This window comes from Canis aureus, chromosome 24 (genome assembly GCF_053574225.1).
Source record: "Canis aureus isolate CA01 chromosome 24, VMU_Caureus_v.1.0, whole genome shotgun sequence".
In the NCBI taxonomy this organism is placed as follows: domain Eukaryota; kingdom Metazoa; phylum Chordata; class Mammalia; order Carnivora; family Canidae; genus Canis; species Canis aureus.
In genome coordinates, this window is record NC_135634.1 from 35,166,129 (window position 1) to 35,194,081 (window position 27,953).

The following is a 27,953-nucleotide window of genomic DNA, read 5'->3' on the forward strand; positions in this document are numbered from 1 at the left end:
CATATATTGCATAGAGGATTTATATGCATTACATATAAATAGTGGATGATGCTTCCAGTACGTTCCCCCCACCCCCACCCTCCACCCTTATCTGGGCATGCTTTCGTTACTGACTGGGAATCAGTTGATCACATGGAGCATTTTTTGACTGGGTGCCACAAAGCGAGGTGTCAGTGGTAAGAGGCCATGGTTTGTCATATTCTTTAAGGCTGCTCCCAGGAAGTCAACAGCCACTTGACTTTTAAGAAAATATTTTGAAGCAAGCAAGTTCTATAGCAAAGATTCCTCTTTTCAGGTAGATGATGGAGGGACTCAAACGGGTTGCTTCTGGGGGAAGAAAAACATTTGAATAGCTCCAAGGCTACTTGAGACTGGAGATCTCAAGTCTTTGCTAGGCAGAATGATTCAGATGTCAAAATAGTAGCCTAAGAAAAGGACCCTGGAAATTTCACTTTTACATTTTCTCCTTTGCCTTTTGGAGCCCTGTTGGGTTAAAATTAAGTAACTGATTTTCAAATATTTATCTTTTATGAGGGCAATGCCACTCTTGGAATCCTTGAAATCAGTGTTTCTAGAATGTACTAGAAAGCTCCTAAAGATGTCCTCAAAGACTGATGTTTATCAGACAATTGAAGATTTATCAGACAATTTCATGATGAGATGAAAAACTTGAATAAGATCCAGGCTTAGAAATTCTCTCCCTCTGACTGTGCCCTCAGCCCCAGCAAGACCAAGAAGCACTGGATGACTTAGACTCCACTTAAAAGTCTTATTTGCAGACACTGCAGACTCCCTGGAGCCCACCCTCCCCTTGAACCTGACACAGTGTAGCACCTACCTAGCTTATACAGCACGTATGAAGATGCCTGTTGATTTAGGTCATTAGGCTTTCTCCAATATTATATGTTCTTTGGAGCAAATGTATATTTCTGGTTTTCAATTGAGTTGTCCCAAGAGCTGGATCCAGGAGGACCTACCTAAGCTCACCAGTTCCCCAAAATCTGAAGATCAAAATTAAATACAACCCATTTCCCTCATGCAGCCTAGCAGCTTGTAGTTGGCACTTACATTGCCTGGCCCGAATCTAGCAGGCTGCACCTGTTTGAACCAAAATACTTTACCTGGTATTTTTGACCACATATCATAGATCAGGAACTTAAGATACACGATCTCTGATTTTTATAACAATCCTGAAAAGTCAGTGTTTCTTGTTTCCCCTTTAAAAAGTTGCTTTTAGGTACACATCGCTTCCATTTTACAGATGAAATACAGAGGCTTGGAAAATCTAAGCGTCCCTGAGGTCACAGAGCTAGGAAGTGGAAATGACATTTGAACCCTGTTCTGCACACCTCTAAACTAGTACTCCATGCTGCTTACTGACAACAGAGAGGCAGCGGCGTGTCGTTCTGCATGGGGGAAGAACGTGCAGGCTGAGTAGGCACTGCATGCAGGGGGTGCTCAGGGCCCTTGGTAAGGGTGAGCTGATTCTAGCTGATGTGTTTCGGGAGTGCCTGGGACCTTCAATCCCAGTGATGTGAAGGAATGCTTTCCCTATCTCCCCGGATCCCCCCACCCAGGGGGCATAGAGCCTCTTGTTGGCCAAGCTGATACTAGTATCCATTGTGTGAAAATTGCATCCTCCAGTGGATTGAATTGGATGTAAGAATGTCCTCAACTGCCTAGCCAAGAGCCAAGTGAGAAAATATTAGGAGATATAATTTACCAACTTTCCGATAAGCCACGGCCACAGCCAACTTTTCTCTGGCACACACTGGCTCTCATTCATGTTAATCACATACTGCAGTCCATGGGCATCTTGCCTTGAACCCTCTGATGCTGGCCCACTCCCGAGCCAAACTGTGTGAATAATTAAGACCATCTGCTGCAGTAGTTCCTAGACTTGAGTCGGATGAGGTTTTAACAGAATACTCTCTAAGGTGAGCTTCCGCCTTGTGAACTCTGCTCAGCATGCCTGGAGAGGGTTCCTGAAACCATCTTGAGCTTGCTTTTTGGTATGTGTGAGCAAGCTACAGAAATGTTCCACTGACCCAGTTGGCTTGTGTTCAGGGTAGAAGATGCTCCTGGAATTTCCATGTTGGGTGGTGGTGGTGCGTCCGCCTGTCAATGAGCTGGGAAGTCTTCAAAGGTGAATGCTGCGGGTAGATCATTATGGTAGCAGATACCATAATCGGTCAGATGTCTCCACCATTTTTTCTTTTATTGGATGTCTTTAGCAGAATAAAATTTCTGACCAGGACTGATAGAGTAGGTGTGAAGAAGGGGAACATGTCTTCCATCAATCCAAATGTCATCAAATGTCCAAAATGGTAAAGGGAGAATTTACCATATTTGTTTATGATTAGGCACCAGAAAAGAAACCTAGTGCTCTTCGGTGTGTTTTCTGCAAATTAAAATTGAAGTTTTCCTTTGCTTTGGTTTTTCATCATTTGGAGCCTAGCTCGTTTCTTAGTGAAGCTCCAGCCCTGTAACCCATAACAGTCTTAAGCAAATTGGTCCCTGGGCAAGGCTGTGTATACCAGAGTGTGCTTGTCTCAGCCACAGAGATAAGAATGTTTAACGAATAAACGAATCAGCTCTGGTATCTGGCTGCCTGAATGGAAATCCCAGCTTGAGCACCTTTTAGCTATGTGACCTTAAGAAAAATCACGTAGCCTCTCTGTCCCTTGGGTTTTCCTTGGGGAAGTAGGGATGCTACTAATACTCTCTGAGAGGGCTTCCCGGAGCTGTGCCATCCAATTTTTGGTGGCCACCGAGCATCTGAAATCTGCTCGATTGAACTGAGATGTGCTGTGAATCTAAAGTACCCACCAGCTTTCAAAGACTTAGTATAAGAAAAGAATGTGAAGTATCTCATTAACAATTTTATATTGATTACATACAGGAATCATACTATTTGGGATATATTAAATAAAATATACCATTAACATTAATTTCACCTATATGATTTTACTTTTTAATGTGCCTACCATAAAAATTTAAATCACATATGTGGCTCATATTATGTTTCTTTTGGGAAGCTCTGGTCTACAGAATTAAGTTGGTTCGTACCCATAAAGCACTTTCCACACCGTAATTGATACAGAATGAGTGATCAATAAATACAGGGTTTGCTTTTTTTTTTTTTTAAATCCAGCTGTTTCTTTAACAGAATCCCACCTTCAACACCACTCACATAGTGTCCACGTTTCTGTATAAAAGCAGAGCTCATACTTTTAGAAGAAGGTGGTGGGGAGGAGAGCAAATGAATACATAAAGCGGGCAGAGACTAATAAAATGTTATCTGGGGCAGCCTGGGTGGCTCAGCAGTTTAGCGCTGCCTTCAGCCCAGGTCCTGATCCTGGAGACCCAGGATCGAACCCACGTCAGGCTCCCTGCATGGAGCCTGCTTTCTCTCTCTGCCTGTGTCTCTGTGCCTCTCTCTCTCTCTCCCTTTCTCTCTCTCTCTCTCTCTGTCTCATGAATCAATAAATGAAATCTTAAAAAAAAATAAATCCTTAAAAAAATAAATAAAAATAAAATAAAATGTTATCTGTCGCTGAGTGGGGGCATTAGTGTGGAACTCTTCATCACAGTCTTTGCACAGCCAGAGGAGCAGAGCAGACCTCCTAACGGGAAGCCGATCTACCTCTCTGCACCTTCTAATATAATGTTATGCTGAAAGATGGAGGCCTGCTGGGCTGCCCTGGAAGCTTTCCTTCTGCCTTCCTTCCTGAGGCTGGCATCTATTTGGAAATGGCCTTCAGAGAGGGAAAGGAACATGCTTGGCCTACCTGGAACACTCAAAGCAAGAGATGATACCAGCCCCTTCTAGCTCCCTGAGCATAACTAAAGGTGTTGTTGGAGGTGAGCCAGGAAGGCAGAAGTAGCTGGAGCAGGCATCTTAGAGCAGGTGTGTGTTGAGTCATGCTCCCTGTGGGTCTGCTCTGTTCTCCCCTCTGAGTGTCAGAGTGGCTCACTGCCTCAGGTCTTTTGCAGACCCTTAGGGTGTCAAGTCCAGCATGTGGTCAGGGGCTCATCCTTTGAGGCCTAACAGGTATGTACAGTGAGTTGGCACATTTCCCAGGAAATCAGCTGTGATGAGTTGGGATTTTACCTTCCTCTGCCTCCCCTGATCCCACCTTTCAGCCCATCCAGCACGGATTATCTGGTGGGGTGAGATTTTATGATCCCAGGGGATCTTCATCTCCCATAAATCACCACAGCATCTGCCTACCATCTTCACTACACAGTGAATTTCAGCAGTAAGCAGGCACCTATGGTGGCTGATCTGAAGGGCATGGGGAAGGTCCACCGACTCATGAAAAACCTCGTTGGCTTGCTTCCAACATTGTACAAGATGTGAAATTCAACTATTGGAATTCATATCTAGGACTTCCTGTTACAATGTAAAAGTACCCTGTCCTCAGAAGAGTAATTATTCTTTAATGTATTAAATTCCTAAATACAATAATTTCTTATGGAATGAATTTATCTTCTTGCTTTCCAGTGCAATTAGATCAGAAGAAAAATGTTTTTTATTCCTAATTTTTAGGAATAAGAAAAATACATTTTTTTTATTTAGTTCCTGAAAATAGGAATTTTATTTATTCACTCAATAAATATTTGCTGAGTTTCTACTGAGCACCCACAGTCAGGGTTTCTGTGTTGGCAGGACTGAAAGAAAACTAATGTGAATGAGTCTATGCTGTGTGCTAGGAATTTTTACATTATTTAATTTAATCTATACACACACACACACACACACACACACACACACACACACACGGGAGGTTATTTCCATAATCCAAAGAGGAAATTCAGGCTCTGAAAGTAAATTGTCCCCAAATCAATAGAGCTTGGCGGTGGTGAAGGCAGATTTCAGACATTTGTGTTCTGATTCCAAGATGCCCAACAGACTTCTCCAGGGAACCAGTGGTGCCAACAGAAACCAGAGGAAGGGTTGCCGAGAGGCAAGAGGACCCTTTGAAAGTAAAGGGAGCCAAAGGTCCCTCCCATCCACTTTACTTGAATAGCGCTTTGACCTATGATCATAGAAGACAGCTTGATTTTAAAACAAGCCATGGAGAGGCACATCAAGTATCAGCCGGTCAGCTGATGAGATCAGCAGATGAGGATGGAGCCGTGGAACAGGGTAGGTGTGCACACAGAGAGCTAGTGAAGCATGTGTTTGGGGTGGGCTCAGCACCAGAGCATCAGCAGGCAAGAGTGAGAGATCCATGGGGTCAGCAGAATCAGGACCAAGGTTCGGAGAAAGAGGGGATCAGCCCTTAGAAAGACTGACCAGAGCAAGGCAGGGGACACAATGGTTCGTCCAGTGCCTAGGATGGCAAATGCCCAGCAGGCATGCTTTGTGGCAGTTATCACAAACCCATGCCAGCCCTCTTGCCTCTAAGGTCTTGATACCACTCAGCACCCTAGATAGCCACCACTAGCTGGGTGAATGTGACATGCAGGTCACATGGATAGCTGCTTGCCTTCCCTGTGCTAGCACACCCTCTTCATGGCACAGATGAGGGACTGGAAGCTGGGGGTGGCAGGGACTCAGACTACAAGACACTGAGAGCCTGCGCTCTTGTCATGGTCCCTGGCTGCATTTTGGCATCCAGCAGGATGCTTCCAGGTCCTCTGCAAGCTGGCCTTAGCCCAAACTTAGAGCCTAGCTGACAAACAAAATGGTGACAGACAGGGACAGACAAAGGCATCCTAGTATAGGAGATAGAACTGGAAGGCAAGATACCCAAGGTCAAGAAAAGGCTCTGCCAATTACTAACCATCGACCATGGGCCAATCCAGTAAACCGTTGGTCCTCATTTCTTTTATCTATAAAGTGAAATGAGATGAACTTGCTGACTTGATGGACTTGCTCTGAATTCCCATCCTTCTTTTCCAGCACCTTCTAAACTATGCTCTAAACACCACCTTGCTCTGTCCCTACACGGATTGCTGATTTTCACACCTGTTGCTTTAATCACCTAGTTTGCTCTAGTGCTGACTACTCCCCGTTTTCTTTTCCTAATCTTCCCATAGCCTCTCCTGACCTTTGTACTGAAGTAGGAGGAGTCCTGGATTTGGGAAGCAGGAGCTACAAATTGTTCCCTGCTCTTGCTCCCTTAGCCAAGTGATCCCAGACATGGCCTTACCCTTTCTCTCTCTCGCTCTCTTTTTTTTTTTTAAGATTTTATTTATTCATTCATGAGAGACACAGAGAGAGAGAGGTAGAGACACAGGCAGAGGGAGAAGCAGGCTCCATGCAGGAGCCCGACGAGGGACTCGATCCCTGGTCTCCAGAATCATGCCCTGGGCTGAAGGCGGGGCTAGGCCTAAACCACTGAGCCACTCAGGGATGCCCCCTGCCCCGCCTCTTTAAAAATAAATTCATTCATTCATTCATTCATTCATTCATTCTTTTGGGTCTTCCCCTTTCAAATGGCTCTGCATGTTCCTTTCTGGCAAAAACCTCTCATTTTCTTCTGACTCACCTCTTACACCCATTACTCTTAACGCCCCCATAGTCTGGGCCTACCTATTCAAAACTTGAATAAATTCTCTTCTTATAATTCCCCCATTCCAGAGAGATAGGACCAGCCCAAGAGACAATGGGAGAAAAATGAGGACAAAATTTATATTCTAGATGGGGAGGTAGAACCAGCCCCATGAGGATGTGAGCGCCTGGCATTTCTTATATCTCTCCCACAGCAGCAGCTGGATCCATACTGGGCACATAATAGGTGCTCAGTTAAATACTCATTAAGTGTAAGCATATTACTTTTCATTTACATAGCACAATTTATAAAGATTCTCTGAACTGAAAGAAGCTGAATAAGGAGATGGAGCACAGAAGTTAGGAGGTCACACAGGCTGTCCCTCCATTCTTGCAGGAAAAGAAGGGAGGGCCTGTTTTTTTGCACCCTGACTCTTTTTTTTTTTTTTTTTTTTTGTCGCCTCTTCTGAGAGGAAAAGTCCACAGAGGGAGCTATACCCAGGCCCTAACAAAATTCAGTCTCAAGCCCTGCAGTTGTTCAATTAAAAAAAAAAGGCCTTTTTCACCTGCTCTAATGATCCTTTCTGGAAGAAGCATGTGTGCAATAGGAGACCTTATTTAAGGTAATGGCAGAAAGGGGCACCTGGTTGGCTCAGGGGCTGAGCATCTGCCTTTGGCTCAGGGTATGATCCCTGGGTCCCAGAATTGAGTCCCCCATCAGGCTCCCCACAGGGAGCCTGCTTCTCCCTCTGCCTATGTCTCTGCCTCTTTCTGTGTCTCTCATGAATGAATAAATAAAACCTTTATAAAAAAAAGGTAATGGCAGAAAGCAGAGGAGGTCCTTCTTGTTTGAGGTTTGACTGCTATTCTCACCCCTCTCCTCTGAGTTCTCACAACTGGGAATTCCTAGGAGGCACCTAAAGCAGATGAAAGTAACCTCTTTGTGTGACAGAGCGGAGATTGGGGAAGGCTGCTTGGGCCACCATGGGGCTCCTACCTCCCCAGGGAAAGGGGAAGATAAAGGTAATGGAGTTTTTCCTCTGCTTTTGCCCCTGCTGTCATTGGCTGAATGCGTTTGATCACAGGTCAGAGCGATGTATGTATTTCACAGAGAGAAACACTGAAGAAGGGGAAATGGTTTTCTAGGGGTAACAGAGCTGTGCCAACCCAACTGTGCTCTCAGAACTTGCGCCTGCTGCTCTGCTCCAGGCCCTTGGTGAGGTCTGTCGTTTATAAGGAAAACTGTGACTGTCACCCCCCATCCGGGAGGCCTGCGGGGCCCTGGTCTCCTCCGCCCTCCCTCTCCCCTCTTCCAGGAATGGGGATGTCGCCCTCTGAGCCAGCTGCACCCTGTCATTATCCAGACCTTCTAAAATAAGGGCCTGACATGTGTCGGGCTCCGTGCTAAGCCTGGGGACCCGGCGCCCTGGGCTCCCCGGCTGGAGCCGCGCCCCCGGGCCTCTCGGGGAGCCAGGGCGGCCGAGGACGGGTCGGGTCGGCGGGGCCGCGCCAGGTGCCGCGGGGGAGTCCAGGGCGCAGGGTCAGGCCGCGGCCCCCCCCTTCCCCCCGCCCGGACCCCGCGCCCCCGCCTGCCCCGGAGGACCTGGGCGGCCCGGGCCCGGGGGCGGGTAGGAGAAGGAGGGCTGGGGGGGCTGGGGGGCGGCCCGCCCCCGGGGCACGATTGCGGGGCGCCGCAGGCCGGGGCGCCCTCCGGGGCTGGGCCCTGCACCCCCCGCCGCCGGCCCCTCTGCACCCCCCGCCGCCGGCCCCTCTGCCGCGCTCCGGCTCCGTCCCTCGCGGGCGTCGGGGTCGCGGGGCGCCGCAGGCTCCCGGGGGTGGCCAGAAGCAGGGGGACCACCTGGACGGGTTCCCCGCCGGCCGCCTTGCTCGGGCAGCGGGGGTCGCCGCAGGCCCACGAGGGACTGAGCCCAACTCCAGTGCAGGGCGCCCGGGAGGAGCAGGCGAGGCCTCGCCCTTGAAGGGGGGCAGCGTGGGGAGGGGACCACGGGGCTCTGCACCCGCCCAAGCTCGGCTTGGATGATGGTTTTCACCTGGCAGTTTATCCCTCCAGAGGGCTGATCGGATGCCAAAGAGAAAAATAAATTTTACAAAGCTATTAGGGAAAAGGCATGGAGAGAGAATTTCCCAAGAAGAAAGAACGAATAAGGGGAAGGGAAGGGAGAGGGAAGGCAAAGGAGAGGGAAGGGAGAGGGAGAGGAGAGGGAGAGAGAAAGGAGAGGGAAGGGAAGGAAGAGGGAAGGGAGAGGGAGAAGAGAGGGGGAAGGAAGGGAGAGGGAAAGGAGAGGGAGAGGGAAGGGAGAGGGAGGTGGAGAGGGAGAGGGAAGGGAGAGGGGGAGGGAAGGGAGAAGGAAGGGAGAGGGGGAGGGAAGGGAGAGGGAGAGGGAAAGGAGAGGGAAGGGAGAGGGAAAGGAGAAGGAGAGGAAAGGGAGAGGGAAGGGAGAGGGAGAGGGAAGGGAGAGGGGGAGGGAAGGGAGAGGGGGAGGGAAGGGAGAGGGGGAGGGAAGGGAGAGGGAAGGGAGAGGGAGGAGGAGAGGGAAGGGAGAGGGAGGAGGAGAGGGAAGGGAGAGGGAGAGGGAAGAGAGAGGGACAGGGAAGGGAGAGGGAAGGAGAGGGAAGGGAGAGGGAGAGGGAAAGGAGAGGGGGAGGGAAGGGAGAGGGAGAGGGAAGGGAGAGGGAAGGAGAGGGAAGGGAGAGGGGGAGGGAAGGGAGAGGGGGAGGGAAGGGAGAGGGGGAGGGAAGGGAGAGGGAAGGGAGAGGGGAGGGAAGGGAGAGGGAAAGGAGACGGAAGGGAGAGGGAGGAGGAGAGGGAAGGGAGAGGGGGAGGGAAGGGAAAGGGAAGGGAAGAGAAAGAAAGAAAGAAATGCAGGTGGCTGATGAGAATGGGTGGGTGTGGAGGATGCTCAACTTCACCAGTAGCAGGAAAAATGCTAGTTAAGCTTTTCTGCTTATCAGATGGAGAAAGGATTGAAGACATGGTCCTAGCTAGAATTCGGAATTGGCGAGGGAACCGACCCGCTCCTGGCTGATGTGTAAGCTGACAGTCTTTCTGGAGGGCAGTTAATACAGTTTTGCAAAATGTTGACTTTTGGCCAGGCTCTTTGACCCAGCGATTTTTACTTTTTGGAATTTATCCCAAGACTGTGCAAAGTTTTAGCTACAAGATTATTCATTTCAACAATGTTTATAGCAGTAAAAAAAAAAAAAAAGAAATCATGATAAGATCATCCAATTTTATGGTATATTGATAAATAACAATCTCATAAGAGAATAGTCAAGGTGGCATAATATTGGCAGTATACTGATGAAGGTGAAAAGCAGTTTACAAAGCAAATGTGTAGAAGATTATTCCAGCTTTTTAATGGATTTATGTATGTACCAAAAGAACAAAAGGCTGGAGGGGTGCATAGCATAGTGTTGGTAATGGTTTCCTCTGACAGTGATACTGTGAATTATTTTCTTCCTTTTACTTGTTTGCATTATCCAGATTTTTATTACTAGTTTGCAGAAGAAAGAAGATAAAAAGTTATTTTTGAAATAAGAGGGAAGCATCTGGGTCTAATACTTTACAATCCCCCAGAGTAGAAAGCAGAAGGCCCCACAAAAGAAGCAAAAAATTCAGGAGCACTTTTCTAGGAAAGCTTTAGGAGTTGAACACTGGCCATTCCCACAGATTGGAGAATCCAAGAAGACGGGTGGAACAGTTTGTAGATATCCACATCCAGAGAGTCAGATTTCTTTTTAAAAATTCCAGTATTTGGGATCCCTGGGTGGCGCAGCGGTTTGGCGCCTGCCTTTGGCCCAGGGCGCGATCCTGGAGACCCGGGATTGAATCCCACGTTGGGCTCCCGGTGCATGGAGCCTGCTTCTCCCTCTACCTATGTCTCTGCCTCTCTCTCTCTCTCTCTCTCTCTCTCTGTGACTATCATAAATAAATAAAAATTTTAAAAAATTCCAGGGCAGCCCTAGTGGCTCAGCGGTTTAGCGCCGCCTGCAGACCAGGGCGTGATCCTGGAGACCCTGGATCGAGTCCCACATCGGGCTCTCTGTATGATGCCTGCTTCTTCCTCTGCCTGTGTCTCTCCCTCTCTCTGTCTCTATGAATAAATAAATAAAATCTTAAAAAAAAAAAATTCCAGTATTTTTTTTTCTTTCTGAGACGTGAAGAGATGATAGGAAGGCATCTGTAGCTCTTGTGTCAGGGGGAGCTTGGGGTGGGGGGGCTAGGGAGGACAGGCAAATCCTGGACTGGGGTGAGCTACTAGGGGCAGTAAAGCCTGCTGGCAGAGGACAAAGCCCGGGTCAGCCTGCCGCCCAGATGCAGGGCCTGGCTTGCATCTTTTGCATCTGTGCAACCTTGGGCAACTTTCCCAACTCTCTGTGCTTCCTTTTCCTCCTGTGGGTCATAGTGGTGTTTATCTCATCGAGTGAGTTAGCAGTAGAATGTTGAGAATAGTGTGTTTTAAAATGTACCCAGAAATGGGTACATTTTACATAAAATGTTTGTCTGAATGGGGTATGGTAAGACACACAGACATGAATGTTAACCAACTAGAATTTAAATAAAAATTGGAAGAAAAAAAATAAAGTCACTTAGTTTAAAAAGTTATATACTGGGATCCCTGGGTGGCTAACTTTAGTTAGTAAAAAGGGGGGGGGGGAGATACGCAAACGTGGAAATGACCATTTTGAAGAAGTTTATACTCCCCAAATCCTAGAAACAGGAGGCAAGGCACATGATGGGGGGTCACATGGGGAAGCATCCAGGGCTGGTCACACCACTGGCAAGAGCCTTTATCGTGACAGTCCCCTGCGAATCCAGTTCTGGATTGGTTGGTCAAATCTTTTTGGCTCACTCTGGGCCGGAGGGGCTCTCTAGTTGTCTGGTACCTGGCCCTGGAGTGACGAGGGCAGAGGGATAGTGGCCCAGAGTATGAGATTTCCTAAGGAGGTAGTTGAGAGGTCGTGGCTCTGGACCGGTCGGTTTGGATATGAAGAGTACACTTGTAAGTGTGTTCTTTATCATCTTGAGGAATTAACTAGCCCTGGGAAGGTTAATTGTGTAAAGCACAAACAAAATGCTATTTTAAAGGAAATCAGAGAAGACATTCTGATTAGAGGAAGAATTTCCTCTGCCCTTCCAGGCCCTTTCGAGCTGGGCCAAAAGCCTTATTGACACAAGACGGATTAACAGAAGAAAAATGTCATTTCATATGTACAGGGAATCTACACAGACATGGAAATTCCAAAGATCGGCAGGCAGAATGAGGTACAAAGAAAGGGGGTAGAGGTCTGGGACTTCAAAGGAAGGAATACAATTCACAGGAAGATGATAAAGACCAAATGTTTGGTAAACAGGCGGGGGGGGGGGGGGGGGGGGGGGCAGTGGGGGGGAGGGACGCAGAAACAATGGGACACACAGGACTTGGATCAGACAGGCCTGGCATGGTTCCTCCCTGTCTGCCACACCTAGTTCAGATCTTTTTTTTTTTTTAATAATAAATTTATTTTTTATTGGTGTTCAATTTGCCAACATACAGAATAACACCCAGTGCTCAGATCCTAACGTAGTGATCTGTGGTGACAGCTCTTCCCAGAGCAGGTCCTCTATCTACAGTCTTTTTAGGCAGTTGAGGGGGAGGTGAAGAGCTTTTCCTGAATCTGCTGGGTTTTGATTGCTTTTAACTCAAACTAATCCTCATGCCAAAGCAGCGGGTCTTGGAGTGGCTGTCTCTGGCCCCTAGAGGAGCACATGTGGGGAGGTTTCCTTGAAGAATGGGAGGGCCTGGGACATGTGCCATTTGGAGGAGACGGGAGAGGAAAGGGATAGGGACACCCTGCCCCAGGTGTAGCTTCACCCAGGTAGAGGCTGATGTGATTGGACAGGTGACACATGAAGGTCCAGAGTAAGAGCAGAGAAGGGGGGAGCTGGGACTGGAGCCAAGAAGGTAGCTGCGTGCCCAACTGTAGAGGTGTCTCTGCCCCAGAATTTGGGCATTTCTTCTACGTGCTGGTGGACTGCTGATGCCTTGGTACCTTGGGATTTCTAGTTCTGGCTGTGCCTGCACTAATGGGCAACTCCAGTGAAGTCCCTAATCCTCTCTGGTTCTCTGGGAGACCTGGGTGGCTCGGTGGTTAAGAGTCTGCCTTTGGCTCAAGGCATGATCCCAGGGTCCTGGGATCGAGTCCTGTATTGGGCTTCCCACAGGGAACTTGCTTCTCCCTCTGCCTATGTCTCTGCCTCTCTCTGTGTTTCTCACGAATCAATAAAATCTTTAAAAAAAAAAAATCCTCTCTAGTTCTGGAGTTTCTCCCTTATAGAAGAATCAGAACCCTTGCCTCCCTGACTACGCCTCTGGGAGCCTGCGGATGCAAAGGTGCTCTGATGGGGATGGAGCAGGGTCAAGGCAGGGCAGGTGAGGATGCTTCCCTTCAGAGCCACGCTGCTCATTGTGCAGGCTGTGGTCTGAAGGGGGCTATTGCAGGAGCCCCCATGACTTTCTGAGCTTGTTTGCGAGTCACAGGATGGCAATGGGGGGGCCTTCCACAGTCCTTGGTCCTGATCATCCTCCAAGCACTGGCATCTTTGCCCCCACACCTATTACAAGGGACTGGGCACTGCTGGACCATTGGGACAGACATGGGCCTGCCTCTCTCCATGGTAGATCATTCCTCCTGGACAGCTCTGGCCTATTATCTAGTCCTTCTTGATGGTGAAGTGCCATGAACTGATTAAGATTAGCCTGATCCTTTGTACCTGGTTAAAATAGAAAGTATTATAGTTTTAGCTTCCATCTACCAGTAGGTCCTAGGGCCCCACATCCCAAGCCTACTTCCTCTCCTGTGAAACAGCTGCAGTCCTTTTAAGCTAGTATTCCCCTCTCTGGATTATGGAACGACCAGGACACATGACCTAGGTATTTATCTCTTGCTATAATCCTCACTGTGGGATTATTAGAGGTAGTCTCCATCTGGGTATGGTGACCACAGTCTTGAGAATTTAAATTTTTTATTTAGCGAATGCTCTTGTAGTGCTTGCTATGTGCTGTTCATTCAATCTTCTGACACTTCTGTGAGCTAGATAGTATTATCCCCATTTTATAGGTAGGAGACACAGAGAAGCAAAGAGAAGTATTTGCCTGAGGTTGCACAGCTAGTAAGTATCAGAATGAGGATTCAGACCCAAACTGTCTGGCTCTGAAGTCTGTGCTCTGCTGTCCAGTCCTCCCTTGTCTGATGACTGGCCACTCAGCCCCTCTCCTGCTTGCCACAAAGAGCTTTATTTTTTTAAAGATTCTATTTATTTATTTTATTGATTGATTTGAGGGGGAGAGAGAGAGCTTGAGCAAGATAGACAGCACAGAGTGAGCGAGAAGCAGACTCCCCACTGAGCAGGGAACCCAATAGGGGTGTCAATCCCAGGGTCCTAGGATCATGACTTGAGCCAAAGGCAGATGCTTACCTGATGAGCCACCCAGGCGCCCTGCCACAGAGAGCTTTATGCTTTCCCTCTATGCTAAGAGTGGACTGGTACCTAGCCCCATGCACCCCTCAGGGACAGAAGCTATGAAAAGGGATGGAGCTGTCACCAGCACATCACTGGCATCAGGACCACTGTCTGAGGCTGCTGTTTGCAGAGACCGCAGCTCAGCTAAGGACAGACTCTGCATGAGGGCTTTTAAAGGAGACTTTGCTACTGACCTCCTCATTCAGCAGCCTCGTCTGTGTTGTGGTCCAGAGTGTAAGGTGTAATGAGATTGGGGGTGTGGGTGGGCAGCATGCTGTTGTGTCTGAAGCCCTGGAGCCAGGAAGCAGAGCCATAGGAGGGTTCACAGGTGTGTGCAGAGAACAACAGCCCATGTTATTCTGGTGCTTCTCCCAGTGTTATTCTCTGCACCTAGAAGAGGCCCTTTCTGTCCACATCAGCTAGCATCCCAAAAGAAAGAGGGTCTCTCACACAGGGACACCCAGAGAGGGCACACAGGACCCCTTCAGTGTGGTACCCTTAAGCTCCCCACTCCACCAGCAGCTCAGTCCCTGACACCAAATCACTTTCTCGTTCAATAAACATGTCCACAAACCTGTAATGTTTATTCTGGAGGAGCCAAAGAATGAGCTACAAGTCTCGCCCTTGAGAAGTTTTGTAACCTACCTGGGGATATGGAAGTGTCTGGAAAGGTTGAGGAGAATGTCTAGATAATGAGCCCACCTCGGAAGGAGAGGACCCTGGAGGCCACTTCAGTAGGGATATTGCATGAAGGAGGCAGGACCTGGTCTGGGCCCTGGGGAACCAGCTGTGCAGAGGTGGGGAGGAAGGGGAAGAATGTGCTGGATGCTTGCCCTTTCCACATCTGCCCTCTCTCCCCACCACCCCCTGGGCCCCAAGAGTCCCACCCATACAGACTGCACCAATGTGCTTGGCGTCGGGCTGTGGGGTGGGCTTGCCCAATAGGAGACACTGGAGAGAGCAGGAGACCAGAAGAGAGCGAGGTCGGGTATTCATTCCTGCTCCTGTTGCTGCGGTTTGGCTTTAAGACCCTTCACTGAAGCCACAGCTCCAAATAGGAAACCCTCTCAGCTTGGCCATTGTCTCTGGTTCTGGCAACTACTCCCTCCCTGGACCCTCAGGCTGGAGTGGGAACAGATTTCCTCTGCTGCCAGTTCCCCTGAACCCTGCTCACATCTCTGTAGATGGTCTTTTTAAGAACACAAGTGAAGTGTGGATGTGCTCTTGGCCCTGCTAGGAGCCCCATTGGGGGAAAAAAAAAAAAACCTAAAAAACCATATCAGAGACCAGGGAAGGCCGGTGGGCAGAGGTAGGAATTCACAGACCCGTGGGCCTGAGGGTCAGGTGGGAGGAGAGGGGAGGAGGGAGGAGGAGGAGGTCCAGAAGGTGAAGAGCTTTAACTACTAAGCAAGAGTGTGAACTCCCCGGATGTTTTGTCGCCCCCTGTAACCTGCCTGCCTCCCTGACTTCCAGGACGGTCCCGCCTGTCACTGGATCAGGCCCTCCGGCCCGAGGGTGAGGACGAAGACCGGGATGGCGAGGCGTGGAGGCCCGCGCCTGGGCGGCTGCCTGGCCTTGCTCTCGCTGCTCCCATCCCTGAGCCTGGCGCAGTACGAGGCCTGGCCCTACTACCCTGAATACTTCCAGCAGCCGGCCCCCGAGTACCACCGGCCTCAGGTGCCCTCGGATGTCGCCAAGATCCAGCTGCGCCTGGCGGGCCAGAAGAGGAAGCACAGCGAGGGGCGGGTGGAGGTGTACTACGACGGCCAGTGGGGCACCGTGTGCGACGATGACTTCTCCATCCACGCGGCCCACGTCGTCTGCCGGGAGCTGGGATACGTGGAGGCCAAGGCCTGGACCGCCAGCTCCTCCTACGGCAAAGGGGAAGGTAGGTGTTCTGTGCCTGGGAGCTGAGTGCTGGTGTCCCTGGAAACCCCAGGAACAGGCCCACGTGCAGTCAACCTGCCAAAGGAAGCTGTGGTTGCTGTTAAGTGTGAATTCCCCGTAATACTTCACCCGGACAGCCTCCTGCATCTGCAGGAAGGTGGGAACAGACAGGTGCCAGGAAGGGCTACGGTGACTGTCCTGCTCTGCCTGGGACTTTCCTAGTTTTAGCTCAGGAAGTGTGGCATCCTGGAAAATGCCTCCTCCCGGCCAAAGCAGAGCCGTTGGTGACCCTCACTAAGGGCAAGGGTCAGTCAGTGCCCTTGGCTTCATGTGCCCCGCCTGGGTGCCGCGTGAGCCTGGGGACGTGGCTCTTCTTACAGTCCCCTCCTCGAAGGGGTGCCGGTTGCTCTTTCCCACAGAGACTCTCTCCACTGGGCTGCTCATGTAGCGTTCACAGTGTTGACACTAATATGCTGTTCTGGGCTCGTCTATGATAGGAACAGAGTTGCTTTGGGATTTTCACTCTGGTTGGCCTACTCTTTCTTCCCTTGTCAAGTTCAAATCCATATATTTTGGGGAAAAAATATTTTGGTAAAAGCTTTGAGGGAACGGCAGGTGTTGGAGCTGAGAACCCCGAGCTCAGTCCTTGTGGGGGATGGTGGGGCGCAGTACTAACCTGTGATATTCTGGGCTAAGGGTCTTAGAGTCTGGGACACTAACGTTTGGGAGCCTCTCTAGTGATTGTATATGTAGCCAGGTTTAGGGGTCATTGAAATAGATCATTATTATGGTCCCTTCCAACCCTTGCTTTCTGTTATTCTAGAAATTATAGGAAAAAGGGTACCCACCTCATATGTATCTTACCTCTATGCAGTTGAATATGTTCTATTGGAATAACCAGACCAAGAGACCACACTGAGAGTAAAATGTCCTCTGAAGCTGATTTGAGATTCCCTAGCAGGGATGAGATGAAAGCAGTAAAGATGAGTTAGCAAATGGTGGGTTTTGGGGGGTTTGTTTGTTTTAAGAGAGAGGAGGAGAAGAGGGAGAACCCCAAGCAGGTTCTAGCCCTGTGTGGCGCCCAACGTGGGTCTCTGTCCCACAACGCCGAGATCACAACCTGAGCTGAAATCAAGAGTCAGATGCTCAACCAACTGAGCCACCCAGGCGCCCTGCAAATGCTGGGCTTTTTAAGCCCACTTCCTGTCTTCTTTACAGAGCTTGGGCCATGTCAGAATGCCCAGGTGGCTTAATCAGTGAAGCATCTGACTCTTGATCTCAGCTCAGGTCTTGATCTCAGGTTGTGAGTTCAAACCCTGCATTGAGCTCCACGCCCAGCATGGAGCCGACTTAAAAATGAAAAACAGAAACCTCCAGACGTGTCTCCATACTTCTACGTCTCCATATATTCTGCTGGCTGAGTGACCCAGGGGTAACATCAGGTTTGTGTTTTTAATTCCAGGCTCTCAAAGCCTAGGTATTTTGTAACAAATACTTCCCAATGACTGTGGGGTTTTTCCAGGGACAACTTTATTTTATTTCTACTCAGACTTAAAGTTTACCTGTCATCAGGTTAGATGGGTGTGGTCTTTCCCCATCCAGGTTCACCTGGCCAAGTGTGGGCATGTGGTGGCTGGGGAGGTGGGTTAACCTGGCTCAGACTTTGCCACCCAAGGAAGATGAAGGGAGAAGGGTTCAAGGGAGCAGAGGGGGTGTGTGAGGGAGCAATTGAAACCATGGTCCCTGGGGCGCCTGGGTGGCCCAGTTTGTTAAGCATCTGCCTTTGGCTCAGGTCATGATCCCAGGGTCCTGGGATGGAGCCCTGCATTGAGCTCCCTGCTCAGTGAGGAGTCTGCTTCTTCCTCTCCCTCTGCCCCTCCCCCCTGCTCCTGTTCTCTCTCTCTCTCTCTCTCTCTCTAAAATAAATAAATAACAATCTTTAAAAGAAACCATGGTCCCTAGAGTCCAGGCTGGGTAAGTAGGACTGTACTACATAGCAGACTTGTTTGGAAGGCTGCTGGGGTCATGGGTCAGGGTGGAGATTGCAATACAAGAAGGAGTGAGCTAGAAACATCTTTGGGATGGATGTAGATGGAGATGCACAGCAGAAGGGCTGAAATGGACATTGGGGCGGGGTGCCATTGTTGGTAATGATGAGGTCTAAGCTATGACCACAGGAGAGTGGCTGATGGGGGCGGGGGAAAGGCACTGCAGAGAGAAGCTATAGTAACAAGAGGCCAAAGCATCCTGGAAGGGTCATCTGTGTGGATATTGAAAGAAACCAGTAAGACTTAGGAAAGGAGAAATCTCAAGGAGGAAGGAAAGAAACAGATGCTAAAAAAATTGTAAACTGTCATGTCTCCTGGACTTTGAGGATTATGTTGTCTATATAAAAGCGGTACTTGGCTTTTGCATCTTGAGAGGTCTTTTAGATATAAAAGTATTTGAATTTCTTCAGCATCAGGGTAGGATCCTTAACTGGGTACAAGTTGGGTACTCAATACATATTAGCTGATTAATTCATTTTGATTTAGGAGAATACTAAAAACAGTTGACCAGCAGTCCTTGACATAGGGACCAGTGAATGTGACCAGTGGCCAGGGGTGTGCTCCATGGGAAGAGTTTAACCTGCAGTCGGGCTCTGTGTGCACACTGGGAACCCCACAGCTGAGCACTTAACCAGACCAGTGTTCTGGGAGTGCTCGCTATCACCTGCTCCTCTGCCCCTCAGGCAGTAGGAATGAAGCCCGAGGAGATCACCCAGGTACTCCCAGGTTTTCCAGCCTGGATTGTCAAGAGGTCTTTTCCCCTAAAGTGTATCTGAGCTCAAGGAACTCATGGACCCTTTCAGAGGGTTCTAAAGGGGGACAGATGTTCTATTTCTCACCCTCTGGATGGGTCTCACAGCAGCGTCCGGTGGTGGTTTTCCCGAGCTCGGATCTGATACCTCCTCAAACCCCCACACCACCCCATCCCCCCATTGTTCAGATCAGAACGACAAAACCAGCAGATGACCACAGTGGGGCCCCAGAGGTCCTAACTTGAACATTTGTCCTGACAACAGCAGCGAACACTCTGGCATTCAAATGGTTTGATTTGTGATCTCTGTCTTTCAAATGGTTTGTTGATTGGTTTATATATCTCTTCTCCTTTCACCAGGAGAAGTATTTCTTCGAGTGAATGAATGGACAGAGAGTAGAATGAAGTTTGGCTTCTAATTGAATGGCTTTTTGTGTCCAAAGTTAGAGCCCCATCTGCGCTCCAAGTGCCACTTTCCTAGCAGCTCTGAGATAGTGTCTACCGAACTGTGCTCAGACCACCCTGCGTCCCAGCAGGTGGAATCAGAACAGTCTAGGTGATAGGCATTAAGCATACAGGGAAAAATACTGTTATGGAATCAGGTCAAATTAGTACATGGTGCCTGGTGATGCTATCCTGGGCTATGTAGAAAAGTACACTTCCACCGTCTACAGAAAAATACCTGGTGAGGGGGTGCCTGGGTGGCTCAGTTGATTAAGCATTTGCCTTTGGCTCAGGTTGTGATCCCGGGGTCCTGGCATCAAGCCCTGCCTCTCCCTCTACCCCTGCTCCTGCTCTCTCTCACTCATGTGTTCTCTCTCTCTCTCAAATAAATAAGTAAAAATTGTTAAAGAAATAAAAATCAAATGTTCCTTATCAAAGTGTGAAGCAGGTCATAGCATGTCTGTTTTGCAGCTCCTGATGGTTCCATTAGCTGCACGCTGTCCTGCTTCCCATCCCCTTAGCTAGGGTGGTTTTTCTCATTGCAGATGGAATAAGGGCCCTAATTCTTTTCATCATCTCTGTTCCTTCAGCAGCTCTGCCACAGAATGTTCCAAAGAAGAGGCCCCGCTTCAAATGCAAAGGGTCTTTTCCGTTGCTAGTACTTAGCAAGACAAACATTGGTTTGTTGTCCAAGCAGCAATTGATTAGGGAGCATATGTTTCCAAGGAGCTTGACAGCTGGGAAGCGAGGCCAAATTGAGAAACCAGTTGGAAAACCTCAGCCCAGATGTTTTCAATAAGCTTGTTGTTCCCCACAATGCATCTGAGACACTCTGGTTTGAGCCCTGACCAGCCATCGGTCACAGCACACACGTCTCAGCAGGGCCAGGGAGTCAGGGACTAGCCCCGTGTCCTCCCTGACCTCGAAGAATCTCAGAATCTCCTTGGTTTTCTCATCTCTACAATGGGAGTATTCGTATCTGCATTTTCCCTACATCACGGAAACAATGGGATTCCCTGTTTTTCTGATTTACTGGAAGGAGGAAGGGAAAGGGGCTTGAACATGTACTAGGCACATACATTATCTCACCAAATCTCCATGGTGACCTGCTTGTTGGGGATCTTTGTTTTCACTTTAGAAATGGGAAACAGGCTTGGTCAAGCAGCTGGCCAAGTTATGTGGTACCCAGGCCCGAGGCAGAGAGAGTCTGATCCCTGGTTATCTGCCTCCATTAACCTGTCAAGTCCTGCCTGGAGCCCTAAGAAAAAGACATTTGATTTTGTTTCCTTTCAATTTGTAGCAGCACTTACAAACATCACCCTTTAGCACTTTGAGAAAAAATTATTTTGAGTTGGGGTGAAAGACACGTAACATAAAATATGCTGTCTTCACCATTTTTCAATGTGCAACTAGGGAGTGTTAGGACCTTCATATTGTTGCACACCGATCTGTAGAACACATGTTATCTTGCAGACCTGAAGCTGAAGCTCAATCTCAATCCCCATTAAACAAACACTTCTCATGCTCCCCTCCCCCAGCCCCCGGCAGCATCCTTTCTACTTTGTCTTTGGGAGCTAGACTACCCCAAGTACCTCATCTAGGTGGAATCGTACAGTTTTTGTCATGTTGTGATCGGTTATGTCACTGAGTATAAGGCCCTGAAGGTTCATCCGCGTTGGATACTGTGTTAGAATTCTCTTCCTTTTTGAGGCTGAGTAAGTCCAGGGTGTGTGTATACTGCAGTTTGTCAGTGGACACGTGGGTTGCTTCCAGCCTTTGGCTATTGTGAATAATGCTGTAATGCTCATGGGTGTGCAAATATCCCTTTGACACCCTGCTCTCAGTTCTTTGGGCTATAGACCCAGAAGTGGGGGTTGCTGGGGCTCAGGGTAATCCCATTTTTATTTTTTAGGTATTTATTTATTTATTGAAATATAGTCAACATGCATTACATTAGTTTCGGGCGCACAACCTAGTGATTCGAAAAGTCTGTGCGTGCTCCCCACAAGCGTAGCTCCCGTCTGCCACCACACAATGCTATGACAGTACCATCAACTCTATTCCCTGGGCTGTGCCTTTCATCCCTGTGATTTCCTCACTCCATGACTGGAAGCCTGTATCTCCCATTTTTCATTTCTTGAGGAACTGCCATACTGTTTTCCAGCGTGGCTGCACCATTTTGTATTCCTGCCAACCACCCATGCACAAGGGTTCCAGTTTCTCCACAACTTTGCCAACCCTTGATATTTTCTCTCCTTTTGACAGTAGCCATTCTAATGGGTGTGAGGTGGCATCTCGTGACAAACCCTCTAGCACTTGGCCCACTGAAGTGCACATCTCTACTTGGTGCAAATCAGGTATAGACATGTGAGGTGAGCAGAATTGCACAGGGCCCCCCAGCCCTGCCTTCACCTGACTTCTGGAAGGTGATGGGGCAGCTCTGTGGCTTTAGTGTAGCAGGGGAAATGTCAGGGAGAGAGAAGAGCACTGAATGGACCAGGCTCTGGGCTCAGGGGGTGGCCCTGCAGGATGAGCCACCCTCTGAGCCAGAGCTCTGTGTGTCAGGTGGGCTGACTATCCCTGAGGCATGGGGAAGTCAGAGGAGGTGATACATACAGAAATTCCTTAAAAACTCTAAACCCTCAGGTGCAGGTTAGCTTACCTTTTTACTGAGAGGTCAGAGTTCAGCCTCTGCTGTAGATGGAAGGTGAGTCTGACTGGTGCCACAACCAGTCTAACTACAGTAGCCATCGTCATCCTTGTTGCCTTGTTTGAGTAACTGTGAGCCAAAAACAAACTAGGCATGTGCCATGTATTATCTCTGGTCCATACACAGCCCTGCAGTTGAGGCATCTGACAAGGCATCTGACTTGACCAAGGTCGTATAGCTCAGTGACCCTGCCAGAATGAAACCCAGCTTAGTATCCAAAATCTTGGCTCTGTCTACTCTATTATGTGACATCTGGGCTCAAATCTGGTTTCTGTCCAAATCACACTCAATCTACCATGTCAGCTGCCTACTGTGCAAAGGGAATCCAGATGCCCTAGAACTATATCCGGTATCTCAAACATACTACACATCAATTGATGACCACAGTAATTATCAAAATTAGGGAAAAATCCTCTATGACATTGGTGCCCTCCAAAGACTCAACAGCTCTTGGTCTCCCTCTTCTCTGCTTCCTTTAGGACCCATCTGGTTGGACAATATCTACTGCACAGGCAGAGAGGCCACCCTCGCTGCCTGCTCCTCCAATGGCTGGGGTGTCACCGACTGCAAGCACACAGAAGACGTGGGCGTGGTGTGCAGTGACAAAAGGATTCCTGGTTTCAAATTTGACAACTCATTGGTCAACCATATAGAGGCAAGTTTTGTGTTCTTAATGATTCCCACACATGACTATTTCCCTTCTTACGTGTAACTCACTTCTCACCTGCCCATTCCAAGAATAGCGTGTGAGTGCTAAGGAAGGGACCCAAGGCAGCCTGACTTGATGCTGGGCATCGGAGGGGAGGGTTTCTGGAGAAAGAGAGACCACCAGTGGGGAAAGGGCATCCAGACACAAAGAATGGCTTGGGTGAAGGCCCCGAGGCCCTGAGGCATGAAGGGGGATGATAAGTAGGTCAGTACTGCCCAAGACTAAAATGTGAATGTGGGAGTAGTATGAAATAAAGCTATAAAGGCAGACATGAAAGCCCCTCTGTGCTCTGCCTAGGAGTTTGCCATTTCGGTTGGGAAAATGTAGTGGTTATTATTTTTTTAAGATTTTTAAATTTATTCATTCATGAGAGACACAGAGATAGAGAGAGAGGCAGAGACACAGGCAGAAGGAGAAACAGGCTCCATGCATGGAGCCTGATGCAGGACTGGATCCTCGGTCTCCAGGATCAGGCCCTGGGCTGAAGGCGGCACTAAACTGCTGAGCCACCTGGGCTGCCCTGTACTGGTTATTAATTGCCGTGTAACAAATTATCCCCCAAAGTTTGCAGCTTCAAACAATATACTTTATTATCTCACTTAGTTTCTGAGGGTCGGGAATCGAGGAGTGGCTTAGCTGACTGACTCTGATCAAATTTTCTCATGAGGTCACCTGGGGCTGGGGGTCCTGTCTCAAGCTGACTCGTGTGGCTGTTGGCCAAGTTTGGTTCCTCGCTGTCAGCTGGAACCCTCTGATCCTCTGCACGTGACCTCTCTATAGGCTGCCTGAGTGTCCTTAAGACATGGCAGTTATCCTTCTCCAGAGTGAGTGATTTAAAAACCAAAGCTGAAGAAAGGCAACTTAAAATTGCCCTATTTGAGCTCCAAAGGAAGTTCTACCCAGACTATGGTAGACATTTTCCTTTTATGACTCACAGCCATCCCACTCTTTTTCTCATATGTTCCTAGAGCACACTGCATACGCCCAGGAACTTGTGTAAACCTGCATTATAGCATGGAAAAGGATTTCCACCTTTCTCTCAAATGGCAAGGTCAGACCACTTCTAGCTGACACTCTTCAAATGCTGCTATTTTAGCTGGGAGTAGTAGACAAGATTGTTAAAGAGCTAATGTACTTTAGTGTTCCAGTTATCGACAGTAAGTTTGCTTTACTGTAAAGTCTGTGATTTGGAAGGTGGGCTTGTCCAGCCCAGTTTCACACTTCCCATCTCCACTGCTTATGACTTCACATGGGATAATTAGCACCCCCTTTCTAATGAGATTGGAAGCTCCTGGGGGATAGGGTATACCTAATTCACCGTTAGATCCAATAGAAATAGCATTAGGTACCTGGTAGGAATGGTGTTTCCAAGCCGTAAATTTTCTTCTTTTTTTTTAAAGATTATTTTTATTTATTTTTTTTAAAGATTTTATTCATTTATTCATGAGAGATAGAGAGATAGAGAGAGAGAGAGAGAGGCAGGGACACAGGCAGAGGCACCCAGGGATGCCCCCTAAATTTTCTTCTTAAGAGTACATACCAGAGGGACGCCTGGGTGGCTCAGCGGTTGAGTGTCTGCCTTCAGCTCAGGGTGTGATCCTGGAGTTCCGGGATCGAATCCCATATCGGGCTCCCTGCATGGAGCCTGCTTCTCCCTCTGCCTGTGTCTTTGCCTCTCTCTCTCTCTCTCTCTCTCTGTGTGTGTGTGTGTGTGTGTGCGTCAGTGAAGAATAAATAAATACATTCTTAAAAAAAAAAAAAACAACACATACCAGAGATCCTTATCCCCATAGGTGAAGAACCTCCCAGGATCAAATATCAAATTAAACAATGATAAGAAGCACATAGAAGCAAATCATTCCTTCATTGCATTGCCCTGCTTAATAGAAAAATGAGCTTATTTGTAAGATCTACAATGGGCCTCTATTCAGCCTAGAACCTCAGGATAATACAATTGGATTATGAAGTGACGATCCAGTCTTCCGATCATAAAAAAGTAATTAGTAGTTTGAATAAAAAGGTGGGCCAAAATATCAGTGGGAGAATGAAAAGACTCATCTGCCATTAGAAAAAAAATGATCCTGGAAAAAGGATTCTGGATATGGCACTTCAACATTCAAACATTCAAGTGTTTATTGAATGTGGCTCCTAGAAAAAAACAGAACCTTGACTGGGTAGACTAGGTGGAGAAACGACACCCAAAAATATAGTAAGAAGTACTTTTGTATTCTGGAAGTTCTAAGAGTCCCCCACAAAAGCTTAGTACCTGTCTTTATTCTGGACCTTTGTTGGGTACCTGCTGTACACACAGCGTGGTCTGGAATACCATTAGGGAAAGAAAACATGGCCCTTATAACCTGAGAAGACAAGATGCTTGCCTTGGCAAAGCTGGAGGATCATTCCAAGGCAAAGAGCCTAGACTCTAAGTGAATTTACAGTAACCCAGAGAGGGCTATGGTGAGGATAACTGGTTGAAGAGTGGGATGACTCCCACAGCCTTCCACGCTTTGCATCTTCCTAGAAGTCTTCCCTCTTGCTATTGTACAGTCAGGCTGGTTACCATGAGCCACATTGGGAGCTTTCTCATCTGACTGGAAAAGGAACTCCAGACACTGTGGAAACTTTGAACTAATGAGCAGTAATCCCCTGTAACCTCTTCCCTTTGGTGTCAGCTCAGTGGAGGTCGGGAAAGGGCCCACATCTCAAGATGTCTAAGGAGAAACTTCAAGAATTGCCACTCCATCTAGGACTTTGTGGCTAAAGCTCATGCTTACTGTCAGGGCTGGCCTAATGGATAGGGAGCTGCCCAGACCAACTACAAGGGATATTTGTGGGATGTTGAGAAGTTTCTCCAAAATACCTCATGTAATAGCCTGTGTCAGTGGCTGAAATCATGGAATCATTCCTCTTGGCTAAAGAATTGTCCCCTATTAAATGTTTTTGGATGAGAGGAAGAGATGTAGGCTGGTGGACATGGAGTTAGGTGGGGTCACAGTGCGGTGACTAATAGTACCTAGGAAAACTGCAAGCTAATCAATATGAGCACAGTGGATGGTCTCTAACAGTAGTTCCTGGGGTCCCGCTCCTGCCTCTTTAACAGCAGACATTTACATGGAGGTGAAAATGTGCACTGATAAAAGTTGTAGAGGACACAAAACTAGAAGGGATTGCTGGGATATAACATTACTGAATGAGATTCAGAAAAACCTCAGTAAGTTGAGATAAATAGGCCCAAACTATAATATATTAGGGATGAATAGAAGGTCCTATTAAAGGTTCATGAAAAAAAAATCAGCTACAGAATGAAAGCCAGGGAGAGTGACTGAAAAACATTGATTATATCTTTAAAATCCCTGAAGGGGGGACGCCTATGTGGCTCAGCGGTTGAGCATCTGCCTTTGGCTCAGGGTGTGATCCCGCGGTCCCGGAATCAAGTCCTACATCAGACTCCCTGCGTGGAGCCTGCTTCTCCCTCTGCCTGTGTCTCTGCCTCTCTCTCTGTGTCTCTCATGGATGAGTGAATAAAATTAAATAAATAAATAATCAATCAATCAATCAATCAATCCCTGAAGGAGATTGACCTAAAGCTCTGTATAAGCCAAAGCTATGATATGGTGGGGGAAAAAAAAAGTGAATGTGCACAAATGGAAGAATTCATCCCCTAAACTCTTTGTTTTTTTGGATCAAGAACTGAGTACAGAGTTCAGTTCAGGGGCCATCTCTTAGCTAGAGGACAGACCAGCAAGGTGGAGATAGATCTAGAAGTCATATCGTATAAGGAAATGAAGATACGGTGACAAAATAGAGAGAAGAGGAGACATCTCTTTAAATAACTGAAATGTTACCGTGGAGAGGATGCGTGATTTATTCTAACCCAGAACCAAGATGGGTAAGAAGGTAAAGGGACATAGATTTCAGCTCGGCATGAAATCTCTGTAACGCTTAGGGCTGCCCCACGGTGGACGGGGCTAGCCTGTTAGTAGCAAGCTCCCTGTCACTAGAGTAATTCAAGCAGGAAGGGGATGGCCTCCTGCCAGGAATGTTGCAGCCAGATTCCTGCACTGGGAAGGAAGCAGGATGAGGTGATTGCCAAGTTCTAAGATCCCTTGTTACTCTTCATTTATGAAAACACACCCAGCCCACATAGGGGGGTGCCCATAGCTGGTTCTTGGCAGTGTACACCATTGTGTGAATGGGCATCTCTCTCTTTCTCTCTGTCTCATTCTCTCACATGCACGCACACACGCACACATGCACGGAAGGGATGCCTGCTGGTGTGTGTGCTCTGGCTGTCTCCCTGCCTCTTCTCTGGGCCAACACAACCTTGGCCTTGAAAGCAGTAGCAGACTTTCTACCTTCACTCTTCCACGTCAAAGTGTGAGCACTAAGGCCCTCCCTCGACTTCCCCAGTTCAGGGTTCGTAAATTCAAAAGTGGCCAAGAGTGGAGTATTGGTCAAAAGGAGATGCCAGCTAATGCTTTCTCTGTGTCTTATGATCCCAGGAGCAAATGACTGACCTAATGAATGTGGTGAGGACACCTCCCCCCCACACACACCCCGTCCCATTTCATCCCACCCCTACTCTGAAGGGTATGGCCTGGATCTCTAACATCCATCCTCATTGACTCCTGGAGACTGGGGGCAGATCACAGACTATTAGAGATGACTCTCACAGGCTTGTGCCTTCTCCACAGTACATTGGAATTCTCCAAGCAGAGAGTGGAAGAAAACTGAGCATCAGTCTAGACCAAGTTCATCCCACTTTGGAATGCCCGAGGCATGAATCACTAAGCCCTGGAGACTGGCTGATGAATTTCACTCAATGAGCTAACTGTGCTTCCAGTGGACTCCTGCGTCTGCTTGGGGCATCCTCAGGGGCTCTTTGACACTTCATGAGTTCCCTTCTAAAGAAGGGAGGAAGCACATCTCCTGCATATGAATGACCCCACCAAGGGAAAGTTCATAGGTTTAGGTCCTGGGCTACCTGTTGGCAAGCAGCCAAAACACGGGGCAAGTCCATTTTCTTTTCTTTTCTTTTTTTTTAAGATTTAACTTTTATTTATTCATGAGAGACACAGAGAGAGAAGGAGGCAGAGACACAGGCAGAGGGAGAAGCAGGCTCCATGCAGGGAGCCCAACGTGGGGCTCGATCCAGGGTCTCCAGGATCACACCCTGGGCGGAAGGCGGCGCTAAACCACTGAGCCACCCGGGCTGCCCAAGTCCTTTCTTTATTAAGATAAGCTGGTTGATTTCTCTCCCTTCCAACTATGGTAGTCTGTAAACCAGAGTGGCAGTGGTTTTCTCCATCAAAATGGAGATGTGCTTGTGCTCATCATTTACTAGGTAGTTTTAAATATTCTGCAGAGGAAAGAATTC

General features: G+C 48.3%; 1 protein-coding gene across 2 annotated transcripts in view; it reads left to right on the top strand.

Annotated features, from left to right (window-relative positions):
• Nucleotides 1–27,953, top strand: part of LOXL2 (lysyl oxidase like 2) — a 90,859-nt gene that overhangs the window by 14,935 nt on the left and 47,971 nt on the right. For both annotated transcript variants that reach the window (XM_077868830.1, XM_077868831.1), the window contains exons 2-3: nucleotides 15,501–15,915; nucleotides 22,347–22,522. In XM_077868830.1, the coding sequence (XP_077724956.1) occupies nucleotides 15,561–15,915; nucleotides 22,347–22,522 (531 nt within the window). In that variant the 5' untranslated portion in view covers nucleotides 15,501–15,560. The remainder of the gene's footprint in view (nucleotides 1–15,500; nucleotides 15,916–22,346; nucleotides 22,523–27,953) is intronic.